The sequence below is a fragment of the Orbicella franksi genome, chromosome 10 (assembly GCF_964199315.1).
Source record: "Orbicella franksi chromosome 10, jaOrbFran1.1, whole genome shotgun sequence".
In the NCBI taxonomy this organism is placed as follows: Eukaryota; Metazoa; Cnidaria; class Anthozoa; order Scleractinia; family Merulinidae; genus Orbicella; species Orbicella franksi.
Window position 1 is genome coordinate 15,517,082 of NC_138154.1, and position 15,923 is coordinate 15,533,004.

Genomic DNA, 15,923 nt, shown 5'->3' on the forward strand with positions numbered 1-15,923 from the left:
TGTATGACCCTAGTGACGTAAACTGATTGTTGTTATTCGCTCCAAGGGAATAATTAATTCTTTGAGTGGCTTTGTTACTTATTAACTTTTGTCTCTGTAGTCAATGAGTTTTGTTTGTATGTACTTTGTTTGTAGGGAAATCTCTAAGTGCTCCAGTTTGTTACTATGTCAGCGGCTGAAAATAACAGGGATAGCAGTTCAAACCAAGAATCCCAATCCAAGACTCAAGGTAGTTATTAGGTATTTTGTTGAACCATAGATTGCATCTTGAAGCCAGTGCAAAACAGTCCGCTGAACATCTTGATTACTTTTATTAACACTAGATAATAATTATTAATATATAATAAAGGACAGTGCTTGCTATTGTCAGTATGCACCCATTCTGCACATCATATAAGGCGACATTACATGCCAGGTGCACGTTTGGGTTGAAACTGACACAATTATCTGTAATGGACTACGCTACCAAGCGTGTGACTATTGGAAGTAAAATTTTCCTGTTGTGATCAAATCAAGTTTAATGAACCTGTACTGAAACCAGGAATACCAGAATAGCAGAAGTTGTGCAAGACAAGTGCAAGAGATGCAATTGTTTGGCTTACTGGAGAGGTAACAAGGAGTAATGTACATTAATGGGCACCAAAAAAGTTTGTGAAGAAAAGATAATTCTCACACACTGAATGCCATTTGTCTGCCACACGACAATGCAACAGCACTTTATCGACATTTCTATCAACATCACAACAATAACAGAATCGGAGTCAACAAAAGGAAAAAACTACCCAAACGTTGATACACTTCTATAAACTTTAGATGAGAATTCGCTAAGGGGTGGGAGGGTGGGAAAACTGTTGCACTGTCTGGCAAGGAAAGAAAAACTGAATCACGTGACCGAGCATGAAACTGACATCCTGACTCGTACCCAGTTCCCCATTCAGTGTGAGAGAACATCATTTCCTGCCTCTTTCGCAAGCTCAGCCGGCAGGAAAAACATAAACAACACATTTAATTTTTAAAAACGTGTGGTTACCCATACATTTTATGTTATGAAAATTAATGGTCAAGTGGCAAACCTATTGAACACGCGGTTGCGGGGATTTAAGCTATTTAGACTGTGTTTTGGCCAATCCAGAGGAGAGTTGTTAGCCAGGGACACTAAATAAGCGCTGTTGCGACGATTCGGTTTATTAAAAACATACCAGAAGTTGTTTTTATGTTAACTACTATTTACCACGTAGTTTAAAGGTCTTTTTAAATTTGTTTGCTTTTCTGTCTTCTCGGCTTTATGTAAAGGAAAATTCTAAGGAAATCTGTGAAGAATATTATCTCTTACTTCTTTTTCAAAAAAATGCTGATGCCAGCATTAATGTGTTTTTCAGATTCACGGCTAATTATCTTGGAAAAATGAATAGCCCTTTCTAAGATCTACTTTTTCCACATGGTCCTAATCTGGCAAAGGACCTTGTGTTATTCAGAATATAGAAATCTGCCAGTTACTTTCTTTCGCTTCTTACACCAATTCTGGAAAAAAAGTTGCTTGGGAAAAGGATTAAACAAGCAGGAAATTTAATTTTGTTTACAAAGATATTAAGATGAAATCTGATAGAAAATTGAACAAGTTTAGCTTTTACTGTAGTGGACAAAAATCAGTACCAGAATAATTTTAGGTATTTTACAGTAAAGTTTTACATGTTCTTAAAGCTAAAGATAAATTATCATCAATTACCTGAAATAAAACCAAAAGCAATTTCCCATGGGAACAAGAGAAAATAAATTTCAAAGTTCAGAGAAATTGTGCAAACACAGGTAAAATTTCATCATGAGTTTCATTTCACCAATACTTTCAAGTGTTTCATACAAAGTTCAACATTTCTTTTCAACGTTTGGTGTTGCTAGAAATATTTTTTTTGAGAAGATATTTAAAACAGTCACACAGAAGTTTGTGATGTGATGTAAGTAATCTCGGCACTAGGTTTCTGTCCACTTGTCACTCAAACTTCTGGTGGATTCCGTGGTAATATCTTATGAACCCTGACGCTTGTTTGACACATGGTATTGAGTAGCATTATTGTCTCATGTCTCACTGAAGGATACAGTGTAGATGATGTTTTTATCACTTGGATTATAATGTGGTAAAATTGCATCATTGGTTAACTGCAAGCTTCTCCTCTTTCAGATACAGATGCTTTTAAAAAAGGCAAACCCAGTTACCTTGAACTAGATGATTTGGCAGGACAGATTGGTAAAGTGTGGAAGAGACTGGGAATTCGCCTTGGCATTCCTGATGATGTATTGGATGATATAACTGCTAATGCAGAAGATAAACCACTTGAGATGTTACTTCACTGGACAAATACAACAACTTCGGCTACACCTTATCATGACCTCTACAATGCCTTGTGTCATAGTAGAGTTGGGTTGAATAACTTGGCCAAAGAATTTTGTTGTAAGGAAACTACATGATTCACTTTCTTACAGTACAATGTCTTGAACCAGGGCAGTCAGTAATTTGTGAAGTAGGCAGACCCCAACCCCAGCTACTTTTTTCATTTCCCCGCCTACTTGAAAAATAAGTGACAGCCCTGAATTAAGGAACATATTTCATTCTTTAAATCATATATTTAAGTAAAAACGTATTGTGGCAAACGTATCAAGATTAAAAGAAGTGTCTTTTTGAGAAAACCCTAAAATTATGATGCAAATCAAGGTGTTTTGGTTACTGCTATGAAGTCATCCCCATAGGTACAGATTTAGCTAAGGAGGGGCCCTAAAGGTAACGTTATTTCCTCTAGGAGTTGTAGGAGCACCCCCTGTGAAATTGTGAAAATCTAAACAAGCTCACACAGGATTGCTATGCACTCTAGAGGCTTAGAGACAAAATTAATTGTCAGTTTTTGCTGCTTATCCAGTGCAAAAACATGAAGAAACTTTGCTCACCTACAGCTTGTAGGTTAATCTTTTAACCTTTTTTTGCATGTAGACCGAGTGGCAAGTGGTAGAAATTAAACATAAGTAAACCAAAAAAATAAAATAAAATAAAATAAATAAAATAAGACTTTGCGAATGACTTTGTACTGGATTTTCAAGCCCCAAAATACACTGTAGTATAAATTACATCATGATTTAGGTTGAGCTTCTATTGAGCTAACCAAACAATTTGAAGACAAAATTCTGACAATATTGCCACAAAAAACAAGAACAGAGAAACTAAAAACTGTTTTGGGGTAGAGCTCTCTTGTAAGTTGAATATTTGATTTTAAAAAAATCATATTCTATTGTGTTTGTTTTAATTAAATTAATTAAACAAACTTTCCAAAAAAGAGAACTTCACTAATAAGAAATATTTATCTGATACAATATCTAATGTTTTTCTGTAGCTATCCATAATTAAAGAACCACTACGGTGATGTGGTGTTATTTCTATAAAGTGCAGTTCACTGTTGTGTATCATTTTCACCAGCACAGCCAAATTTGACGATGTGTTTTCCTTGCAGACATACCAGCTGGGAAGAGAGAGTTGCCACGTTCAAGTAACCATCCAGATGCTAAACGACCCAGGTTTGCAGGTACTGTTGTTAGCAATAATTGTAGTTGTATGGCGCGCTGAAGCCCACTGTCATGCTGTGATGCTGTTCTTCATGATGGAATTTAACTTTAGCTTAGCGATGAAAGTCAATTGGAATTTTCAGTCCTGACTGACACTTTCTCCATGTAAATATTATTATTGGTTATTTCAAAGAATAATCAATCAAACTGGCTTTGAGGGAGAATGGATTTTGTGTCACTTGAGACGCCATCAGCTTTGGCATCATGATTGTACTCTGGGTAATTTCTTAATTATCTGTTGTTGTTTTTCAGTTGTTTATTCGTCTTTAATGTCAAAAAAAGTTATATTATATTACATTTTTATATATTTTTTTCAGTTTAGCCTAAAAAAAGCACAGGGGTATTTTTGCTGCCGGTATAGCAAAAGCAAAGCTTATGGCCTAGGAATGTCATGGCCCTTGTGTACAAAATGGCATCCTTAATTGCTGGTGTGCTCGTGAAATGTATTGTGGGCTATGGCACTCCAGGGCCAAATGGTATATTCTTGTTTGTTTGTCTGTTCGTCTGCTTTTTGTTTGTTTTTGTTATACCATATACTTTTATTTTAGGTTAAATTGAAATACCGTAAATCCTCGAATTAGCCCCCCCCCCCCCCCTCGAAAAGCGCCCCCTTCGAATAAGCACCCCTCCTATCAGCCGAAATTTAAAATAAGCGCCCCCCCCCCGAATAAGCGCCCCTTCCCTCCCCCCATTTTGTGGACGAATAATGAGACAACAAAGGATGTATGGATTTCGTCATGTAGTAGTGGTACATTGTTTCAGTTTGTAAACACGTTAAGTGAACACGTTGAACGCGTTAAGTACTAACGGTGCCGCGATTGAAACTTAAGCTTTTTATCTCAATAAACAGCTTATGTTGTTTACGCGCAGAGAATGTATCAAAAAAATGATCATGTTAGGCCACGATTTGGGAAAAATTAAATAAGCCCCCCGCCCCTCGAATAAGCGCTCCAGGTCTTCTCCTAAATTTGAAATAAGCGCCCCGGGCGCTAATTCGAGGATTTACGGTTATATATATAACAAATAAAAGAGAGGAAAATACCTACTTTCAGAATGAGAAAATCAATTGAGAAAAACAACAAAAAATAAAGAAATCATGCAAAAATTGCCAGGGCACCCACAGGCTACCATACACGTCAGAAGACGTTTTTGATGATTATCTAATGAACTGGGAAAATTTCTGACAAGTCAAACCTAAACAAGTACGATGGGATACATTTTACCAGAGATACCCACAATACATGTACGATTTTTTTTCGCTCATAATCCAAGCACAAAAATGACCCGTTTTAAACCAGTAGTAAAAAACTACTCTGTCTATTCGTTGAAAACTTTACCTACGGGAACAAAAGGAGCTTATAGGCAAAAACCAGAGAAAGATGAATAGTGGTATTCTGTTTATCGATACCCTGAATAAGGTTTGGCAATTAGTGACACCTTTAGTGTCATATTTTTTTTCTTTTTGCATGGCATGACAAAAGTTTAGTTTAGCGTTTGTTCTGAACTCTGCAATTTCTTCTCCATTTCTCACTGTCATGGAAAATTTCTAAACATCATTTCTTAGGCTCTATGACTTCCACAGATTAGCTCTTTGCCATGTCTCTTCCATTTTTGGTCCAGTCTATTTTTTCAAACTACAACGATATTTGCCAAGTCATGTAACTGGAAAGAGAAAAAAATAAGTAAAATATAAGCGGATTCCATCGTTGGCAGTTAAAATTCGGGCTATTTATAAGCCTGTGATGTCATATATTTTACCAACCCTTAACAATTCCATGCGTGAGATGCCAAATGAAGGTAACACGCCTCCGATCTACAGGAACAAAAACTTCATCCCTTTTACTTGGAGCTTTCTTGATTTTTCATTCTAACGCGCACTTGGGACTACTGTTGTACACAACTTCGAAGTAGTGTCGTCAGCAACGAGTATCTGTTATTAAGGGTCAACCTTTCATCCGTGCGCTTTGGTGTCTTCCCTTAAAGAAGCATAACCTTTTCTTCATCTGCCTGCTAACCATGCAAACTACCTGCACACTACAACAACAACTCTGACAACTCTTTTACCCTTGTTTTATGCCTCTTTATAAATTTGCCCTCAGTTCCGTTCTTAAATGTTAGCCCTCTTGTGACATGTTTTGAAAAATTCGGGTTATTAATAAAATCTTTAATAGCATATACCGTAGGAACCCGTAACAATCCCATGGTTGAGATGCCATAGGAAGTTATCACGCCTCCGATCTACAGGAACAAAAACTTCAGTCATCCCTTTTTTACTCGGAGTTGTTGCCATTTTTCCTTCTAAGGTGCGGTTAGGGACCATTACAGTACGTACACAAGCACGATATAGTGTCCTTAACAACCCCTTATCCGTGTGCTTTGGTTCCTCGCTTGAAGCAGTATAACCTTTACTAAGTCTGTCTGCTAACCATACAAACTACCCGTAGCTACTCAAGTGCGCGCTTGAGCTCCCCTCCATCTCCCGCACATGTTTTTTGACATGACAAATATTTTCAAAATCCTTCCCCTGCTCTTAATTGTTATCGCAAAATCTCGCTAAAACTTTCTGTGTGGAGATTAGGCGACTTAGGACGCGCAAGAAAAACTGCGAACCGGGGGGGGGGGGTTTGTAAAGATTTGTCTTGTCAAAAAACGTGTGGGAGGGGGAGGAGAGAGCGAGAGCACGCTGGATGACGCGTTTGGGATTAGGGTAACAGAACGATCATGTTGCGAAAAGCTATTTGAGAAAAAATATGGAAAAAAAACTTTGGAAACGACGCTAAAATTCTCCGACTGTCCAGAAACTATTTAAAAAAAAAATGTTTTAAGTTGTGAAAGAATCTTTCGACTTCGTCTTGTCTTTGCTTAGTTTCGTGGAAGCTGGGAAATATAGAGATTCGAGCGAATATTTATACTCCCTGTGATTTAACTGCCGTATTCGTTTCTCGTTCTCACAGAACCCTTCAACCTTGAAAAGTGCCAACAAAAGCTGCAGTCCACATATGACACCATGAGCAAGGTGAAAATCATCCCGTGGGACGAAAGTTCTGCCATTCATATTGATGATCTCTACACAACGCTATCCTGGGTCAGAGATGACAGGAAAGTCAGTGGAGTGACACAAAAAAAACTTGAAGACTACACCGACATATTCAAGGGCAACAAGCATCATCCTAATCCAAAGCGACTTCTGGTGTATGGACGGCCAGGCATTGGAAAAACCACATTTTCCAAAAAGACTGCTTTCGACTGGTCGCAGCAAAGAAAAGAAATCCTAAAGAAATTTGATGTTGTGCTGCTGATTAAGTTGCGAGATGTGTGTGAGTTGAAAGGTATCCGTGATTTTCTAAGAGCTTCCAAACTGCTGGCTGGTGATGAAGTGGTTGATGATTTCTATGAATACATACTTCGTAATCAAGAAAAGGTGTTACTCATTTTGGATGGCTATGATGAGTACTTCTGTTCTGGAGAACAATCACCTGTCCGTGACATTTGGGAGGGCACGCAACTGGGTAATATCCACGTGATTATTACAACCCGAAAAGAGAAAGCTGGCGAGTTAAGATACCACAGCCGCGTTCAATTTGAAATAAACGGTTTCAAAAGTGACGATCAAGTCAGAGCGTTTGCGAGCAAGTTCCTGGGTGATGAGGAAAGAGTTGAAGAGTTTGTAACCTACTTACGTGAAAGAGATTTGAAAGACTTGGCTGAAATCCCACTTCTTTTGTTGATGCTCTGTACAGTCTGGAAGGAAAACCACTTTAAGGAACTGCCAAAATCACGGGCTCACATTTGCCAAAATTTCATTGAAACTTTGATCCTCCACACTATCGCAAAAGATGCAAAAGGAAAGCAAGAGGAAGGTATAGACGCCTACAATGTAGAGCTTTGTGGACTAGGCAAGCTTGCCTTTGACGCACTTTTGCAAAATGTTCTTTCTTTTCCTTTTAGCAAACTGCCTGACAACATTTTGAGTGAGAAATTAATCAAAGTCGGGTTGTTTCATGTCCTCAATGCTGCAACATTTTCGAAACACGAGCCACGTGTTCATTTCATTCATAAATCAGTACAGGAGTACCTTGCTGCTTCCTATCTCAAGGAGGAGTTGTTAAAAGAAAGTACAACCTGTCTGTCCCAAGTTGACTCTTTTGAAAAGATTGTCAAGATGATTGAAGTTCTTAGATTTGCCTGTGAGCTGTCAGCAGATGCGGCATGCGCGATTCTAAGTCATCTGGGGATCGTAGGAAAGAAGGAACGCCTGACAGAGTACAACTTCACTGAGACACCTTGTGTTCAAGACTTGTCTGACAATCAAGTACAGTTTCTAACCCTTATCTCTCGTAGCTTTTTCTCATGCGCATCCGACAGGAGGCGTGATCTCTATCCTACATTTTTGGCTTACGTTGGTGGTGTTTTATTTATTAATTCTGACCAGTTGCATAGCGTTGCTAATGAGCACATGTTGAGGTCTGCTGCGGCGCCAGAGTTAATCTTCTTCTCTGGCGGCCTACATACAGAGCAAAGCTATCGAGACCTAATCAGCGTACTAGAAGACCTCAGTGCAGTTATTGTCAGCTGTTCGGGCAAAAAGAAAGCTTCGGATATCCTAAAGAAGTATTCATTACCAAACGTACATGATATTTTTCTGAAGAAAGAAGAAGGGAAGACATACGTTTATATTGGTCGAATAATGCCACGCTCTTCCACATTTCCCACTGAAATGCTTAGGGAGCTCATGTCATCGCCAGAATCTACTCAGAGGAAGAAGCCAGTAGATGACCAATCAAATGAACAAGACGACAGTAGCGCTTTGCGTTTGACTGAGAACAGCACTGCTGATACTCAGGCTACTCAACATTGTCTCTCCTGTGTCTGGAAAATTGATGTCCCTGTTAAAGAGAGGCAAGAAATGGAGACGCTTATTGACGTTCTATCTTTTGTGACATCTCCACGACATGTACACATTTGTGGTAACCGACTGCGTGCTACTGATCCTGTGTTGGTGGACACCCTGGTCTCACGCATTAACTTTACAAACAGACTCGATTCTTTAGTACTTACGGAGATCAATTTGACAGCCAAGCCTGCTACTGTCATCACCAGATCTCTGTACCAGGCTCCTAACTTGCGTTTTCTCAACTTGTCAAGGAACCCTCTCTGTGAAGGAGTAAGTGATGTCACGCGACATCTCAGCTGTGTTCCTCACCTGGAGGTGCTGGTCCTTTATGATGTTAAGATGACAAAGAAACAAGTGAATGATTTGAGTGAAGCTGTGCGTCAGAACAAGATCAGGGAGTTGTGTTCAAACCACCATGTAAGTTTTGTGATTTTTGTTAGCATTCGTCTCAACTGTTTACGGTAATACTGGATGTGGCCGAGATATTGATTTGGCAATTGCAATAATTATGTTTTGTCTCCTTGTTTTGCCGAACAAGCGTTAAGTTTAAAAATTGAAAGACGAGGGCAAAGTTTTTTTGGATGAAAAGTGCTATAAATCAGTCCAAATTAGTTTTTCTAATGAAAGCGTTAATTTTTGATGTAATATAGGGATGCAATATCTATTTTAGTTTCAATGCGTACTTTGTTGTGGCTCTGCTGTAAACCTGTTTGTTTTGCAGGTACACTGCTTAGCACTGGTAACGCTTGTCTTCTGAGACTCTATTGCGCATTTCTCGGCAATTTTTCATTCTCCATGGCATTTAAGGGAGTTACAGTTAAAGTCATTTATCGGTTTATATTCATCCCGAAACGACATTTCATGGCGGACACCACAATAGAAATACATTTATTTTGTGGCAGCTGCTTCTTGCTTTAGGTGCAAATAAAAATAGGCGTTAGTGGGGCATTCAGAGGAATTGCAACAAGTGATTAGGTTCTAAACGCGTTAAAACGCTTTGAAAAACTAAAACAGATACAAAGGAAGCCATTTAAATGAAGCGTAGAACCTTGTTTCAAGTTTTGAAAAATAAAATCAAGTAACATGCAATCGCATGGTTTCCTTCTGTGGCTTGAACAGGAACCACTCATCGAATGTGGTTGTAGCGCTCGTTTAAGTTTTGATAGTCGTCGAAAATTTTACTGGTGCTTATTTTACTTTGAAAGAGAACTCGGACATCCGCCAAGGGCCAATCCTGGGCGGACAGGAAACACAACTCTTGGAATCAGTGTTTTAAGTAGATAGTGTTTAATGTGAACAACTTGCCTTGGCTTCGACGATGTAATGGACAAGATTTAGTAAGTTAATCATATCTCTTACACTTTTCTTTAACTTCTCTTTTGGAAAGGAAACCCTTTGCTTTCTATTTCAGTGTTTTTTCTTCCCACATCACTGCGCCCTCAAACATCCACCAAGAACCGATGCGAGGTTCAATTCCACCTGTTATTATCCTACCCCGTGCATTCCCCGGGGTAGGATTAGACATTTTTTTTATTACTTAGCGGCTTATTCCCCGTCCCCAGGCACGAAAACCGGCGGAGATAATTTCCCGTCCCCGGGACTCAGATCTACTTTAACTATGTCTGTATGTACAATAAGGGTGGCAATATTGGTTTCTGTGTAATAGCAAAAACACACGTTTTGTCAAGAACGCATCGCTTTTCTAGAGTTAACTGAACGAAGGATACTAAGTTGAGTAAACTATATACCATTTATTGAAAAAAGAACTGATTTATATTCCACGCAACATTGACATCCAAAAAAGTTACGATAATACTTAGTCATCTATAATGTTTCAAAGTAAAAAGCTATTACAAAAAATCTTACTTTCTTAAAACTTTTAAGGTTAAATACGATCAGAGGACTAACAAAAATTTTACTCAATATACAGGTACTCGATCTGTAATAGTGTATAACTCTTTTGATTTCATATTTGTATTAAATAAACTTACCTTCACATATGGGCTTTAATTTAGAAAGATTATTTTGTTACAACCAAGCCAAAACAAGCTATCGGCTTTCCTACAGAAAAATCTCTCTGCGTCCGGCAAGCGGTGCGTCGCCATTGCGTTTGATAAACACGCGCACAAAGCAACTTTTTGATTTGCTCCGCCCCCTACCCTCGGGACAAGACCACCTTAAACAATTCCCCACCCCAGGGCACCTGTCCCAGGTGTTTCCCGAGGGAGATGGTAACAGGTAGAATTGAACCACGCACAAGTATCAGAGCCCGTGGCGTAACAGAGATGACAAATTTTTAAAGCCTTTTTCAGACTTCTTTTCCGATTCGTCAACATTTTGTCGCCAGAAAAGTCTTTAACGAGCGTGTCTGAAATAAATCGATTTATACTAAGAAAATTCTGATATACGCGAGAGTCAATTACTGAGGCCTGTGACATAGCAGAGTGCAAATTCGTAAAAGTCTGTTTCGGCAGTGATGTCTTAACCGACTCGTCAACTTTCTTCCAAAAAATGAAGAACACCGTGTGGGAAATTCGCCAACGGCACAACATCCAAGTTGTGAGGGGCATTTTGATCTAGTTCGGCTCGCTTCTATTCTCCTTTGCAGACGTTTTAAAGGGATCAGCACCATCCTAATCCCCCCCTCTCCCCCCCCCCCCTACTGTTTAAAGTGTGGGCCTGGCGCTGAAAAGGTCTGAGAAGGAGACTGGCTTTCTTGAATGCATCTAGAACTTTAGACAAGTTCAGGACAGTTCCTCTAAGTGTCAAATCAGGTTTTTGACCTTTTCCATTTTCTAAACGAAACAACAAAATATAGCTTATCAATTTTTGATCTTCTTAAATTGACTCCGTTTGGGAAAACAAGTTGATCTACTACATTCACACACTTCAAGAACACAGGCTGCTTCATGAACGGGAAGTGGAACTGAAGACCCTCTCATCAACCCTCCCCTGTGACACAAAATCCTCGTCCTCGGTCTCATCAGCTGCCTCTTTTAGATTATCTCAGTCACCTAATTCAAAAGTTATTGAAAAGGCTGATAAATAAATTCCAACTTAGTTTATTGCGTGCAGGCAATACAAAGATAGTGGCTTGGATCTTGTTAGACAATTCCCAGTCCACTCCGATTATAGTACGCTTTACCCGTGTGGTTTGATGACCAGAGACATCCTCCTCGCAGTGCAAAACGTTCTGAAAGCATCTTCTGTCGCGGATATCTATATTACGCCGGGTTTTGCTTGTTTTATTCTGGCCTTTCGTGAACTAACTTTGATCTGAATCCCTTCCGACTAAACAGGGGCAAAAACCTTTTGAGACAAACAAACATCCGTATTAACTCTACATCCTTTTCCTATTGGATTGGTTGTTAGAAAATAACTTGTAGTTATAGCAGCTTAAAGTAAACACTAATTAGGGAAAGGGATTGATAAACTATAACTCAATATAATTATGTGGCGCACCGAGAGAAGTCTGGACTTAATAAAATGTCTTCAAGAGTTCGTGAGGGATGCGAAGATCTAGCTGACTTTTATGATAATATTAATGTAATCAATGTGGCTCCGCCATACCTCTAAATGTCAATAATTAATATTTGAATTTGAAGCACTTTTTAAGGACATGTAAATTAAGGATTCTTTACTTTGTAGAAAGCGTTTCAACCGAAAAGCTGATAGGCTTTTTCTTTTTCAATGTTGAAGGAAGAGTACTTTTCTCTGGAAATCACCTAATGTAAAAAACTAAAAAAGGGCGAACGAGTACAGATTTTGTTGAGCCCACAAAGCTTTGGTCAGCAACTAATGGCTAGTGTGTGTGGATAGAGACGATGGTGTTTAACATTGTTTTGTGATTTATGACAGGAGGTTGATGGGAGCCCCAAACCTGAACATGAATGGCCATCTGAGGACTCCTGGACATCTGAGGGCTACTGGAAACGTTGGTATAGATCAAAAGACGAGCTGCAGACTGAGATATCAAGTGAATCAGAAGACGAGCTGGAGACTGGGACATCAATTGAATCAGAAGACGAGCTGGAGACTGGGACATCAAGTGAATCAGAAGACGAGTACAGGCCTGGTGAGTAGAATCAGATTCTATCGGTTGCTGTAACAATAGGCTAACATAAACTGCACAAGAGACTGAACAAGAGGACCAGCAAGAGACTGGAACGGAGCAAATGGGCATGTGATCAACAAAAGGAGCAGAGCATCACGAACTGTAAGAAATTCACACACCTAGAGCTTAAGCTAGTATGGGTACATTTATGTCAGTTATGTCTTAGCACAGTGGTCAAGTGTACTGCGCGTGCACAATTCCCGCCAAAACTGACGCTGACAAGTGCAAAGTCTCTCAATCTGTTTTAAGAGCTTCTGCCTGAGAGACCGGGGCAGACTTGGAAATGAAGGTCGGCCGATTTTGCTTAAAATTGGGACACAAAGTCGTTATGTGGACTTTTGAGAAAAGTCAAACTTAGGGTAATTATGCCTGACAAAGCAAGGCTGCCATGGAAACAAGGCAGAGACCCATCAATAAGGGTTTTTTTTTCTGAGCTTTTCCCACCTAACTTATTCACTCAGTAAGCAACTTGTTTCATTGTATTTTGACTACTTTTCTTGTGATCAACGTATAAAGATTCCCCTCACCTTCCAGTCCCCTGGGTACAGGGTACAAATGGTACATAAAATTTAGTTTCAAATCTGTCAGTAGGAAAATTAATTTCTAGTTTATGGTTTGAAAATATATATTTCCTTTAAATGATTTACTTTGGGATCATTGATTGTTTGTTAATTGTGCAGCTTGTGTCTAAAAATCTCTTTTAAAAAGTAATTAAGAGTTTGACAGGAGGTGCGTAGTAGGTAATTTCTTTAAAAGTGTTTCGTAGTAAAAAAGCCTCAACCTTACTATTTTTTTCTTGGTATTACTAAACTAAGGGCTGAACTTTGCAGGGATACTAAGACCTCACAATATAAAACATGGGCATGGAAAATATGCGGTCTGAAAAACAGGCCATTTCCGGTTGCTTCCCATATGCTTCAAATAAGACCAAGTTGTGATCACAGTCACAGGCTGACAAAAAATTCCCGTGAGCTAATGCTTTTGCCCATAGAAGCCTAAGGATAGGGCATTACAATTATGATTTTGGTTTTGTCTGAAATTAATTGTACGTTGCTAAAAGAGAGATTGAAAAGTGGCCAAAATGACACTAAAAATCTGCCTCTGGGGACCCCTGAGGGGCTGATATCCAGAACTCGGCTGAAAGAAGGTCGTTGAACCTGAAACTTTGGCATATTACATAAGTCCACATAACAACTTTGTGTACCAATTTTAAGCGAAATCGGCCGACCTTCATTTCCAAGTCTGCCCCGGTCTCCCAGGCAGAAGCTCTTAAGGTGTTTCGATACATTTTTTTTTTCTGGACCAGACCAAGCCTTTTCAATCGGCGTGTTAACGGTCTTTCTCAATCGGATCGATATCAAAATTACACCTGTCAGTGGAAATGGATTGAAGTTTGGTATTATGTATTCAAGAAATGGTAAACTTGTAAGAGAAGGGTGGAGGTCGCTAAGCACGAATAAAGGGCAAAGTCGCACGAGGCGATGACCGAGTGCGATTCTAGCTTCTTGAGTACTTAGCAAACCTCCCAAGTGAATAACAGCTCCACTGAACAATGTCATGGACTGCTAACCGGTATTCTGGAAGTCGGAGGACGACGGACGGGCTGATTGAGATGGGACGAAGCTGAGGTACCAGCCACCGCACTGCTTAGCACTTTTGACATTTGCATCTGTTGTTTCGTTGAAACAGTGCTGTAGTTTTCTATGCTCTTCAAATTCCTATGACCAGATAGTTGTGCAATTTGAGTGGGTGGAATGCCATGTCCACTTAGCGTCTGGATCATTGCCTTTCTGCAGATGTGATTTCGAAGCCTGTCGTTTTCAATTTCTGCCTTCTGAACCATTGTCGTCATTAAACCGTTGAGCTTGTTAATGCAAACAGCGCCGGACTTGAACCAGCCATTTCTTGCGAGCTAGTCTGCCTTTAAAGTATTGTTTACCGCCAGGTAAAAGGGAACATCGTCTTGATTGATTTCCTCAGGTCTCTTTCTGGCAAAATATTTGTAAACTGCATGCGACAGGATTTCCTTCATTTCCGTCGGTAGCTCCGTTACCACCTTAAGGTGGTTCGATACAGTTTTTTTCTGAACCATGTCTAGCATTTTCAATTGGCGTTTTACCAACCTTCCCTTACTGTGATCGATGTGGAAATTACACCAGTTTTTTTTAAAAAGATTGAAGTTTGGTTGAAAATGTTTTTTAAGGTAATCGATATTTCCATGGAAACGATAAACCAAAAAACTGAAAATCGGCAACGCGTGAATTTTGTACGAACCAGATCTGTTGTAGAAATTCTGATACCAATTTCTGAAATCACGATGTATGGCAAGTGGAATATGCAAGAATAAAAAAATTCTGTATGTTTGATTTCGAATAAATCGCGAAAACATTTCAAGCCATGCTTTTTGTTTAATCAAATTAAATGGACTTAAAGAAGAACGCTATTTTAATAAAATTGCTCTAAAAGACACCAAAATGTGTCTTGAAGTTTTGTTTTGAAGCCATGAAAGTTTTGTTGGTTTGTATTTTCTTGATCTCGAGAACGAGACTTTTTCTCGACATCACTTACATCATGATAAATTTAGAACAATTTTCGATTTTGAGCGCTTTTTCGAATTCTATGTGATAAACCTAAAAGTTCAAGGGACAAAAATATGATCATAGTAGCACTTAAAAAGACCTACGAAGTTTGCTTTCAAGCAAATAATTGAAATAATTTATTCCTGTCTTCGCTAAACATATGATCTACAGGGGACAGTAGCTTAGAACCTGTATCAGAAGGCAACACTGAAACTGAGACTGGATCAAGAGGACATATGGAGTGTACACAGACCAAGTCAGAGAGTGAGATGGAGGTTGCGATATCTCGTAACAGTGTGGAGACTGATTCAGAGGCCCGCCCGGAGAACTGGATAGAATCTACCTTGGGCGCCGGAATAGAGAAGTTATTTTCTTTCAAATTCCTTTTACCATTCTTTTTTAAATGGTTACTGCATGATTGAATCTGTACAGGCCCGCAAATGATCCCTGTAAAAGATACCGCAAAAAGTTAGGATAGATAGGTAGACACCTTTATTTAAAAGTAAAAATCTAAAGGTGAAAATTTCAGGGTAGTCCCTTCAGGGAGCTTACAAAGTATATCTGCTATCGATAGGAGTCCTGAAGCTATTACCTAACATAGATTACACAATAATAGGATATATACAAAAACAAAAACATAAATATGGGAAAGTCTATATGGGAAAGTCAAAAGCCTAAAGCTACCGTAGTAACATCTTCCATATTAGGAATGGCGTGGACTCCATGAAAT

At 39.1% G+C, this 15,923-nt stretch overlaps 1 protein-coding gene and 1 pseudogene across 2 annotated transcripts in view; both read left to right on the forward strand.

Annotated features, from left to right (window-relative positions):
- The window catches only part of LOC145500321 (uncharacterized), a 246,823-nt gene that overhangs the window by 174,900 nt on the left and 56,000 nt on the right, over window positions 1-15,923 (forward strand). The window contains exons 11-13 of the mRNA XM_081479823.1: window positions 6,561-8,917; window positions 12,359-12,575; window positions 15,365-15,557. Coding sequence (XP_081335949.1) covers window positions 6,561-8,917; window positions 12,359-12,575; window positions 15,365-15,557 — 2,767 coding nt within the window. The remainder of the gene's footprint in view (window positions 1-6,560; window positions 8,918-12,358; window positions 12,576-15,364; window positions 15,558-15,923) is intronic.
- LOC145500340 (uncharacterized) overlaps window positions 1-15,923 on the forward strand; it is a 140,979-nt pseudogene that overhangs the window by 5,435 nt on the left and 119,621 nt on the right. The window contains exons 2-4 of the transcript XR_014051049.1: window positions 136-229; window positions 2,177-2,446; window positions 3,495-3,566. The product of XR_014051049.1 is annotated as an uncharacterized LOC145500340 (transcript). The remainder of the gene's footprint in view (window positions 1-135; window positions 230-2,176; window positions 2,447-3,494; window positions 3,567-15,923) is intronic.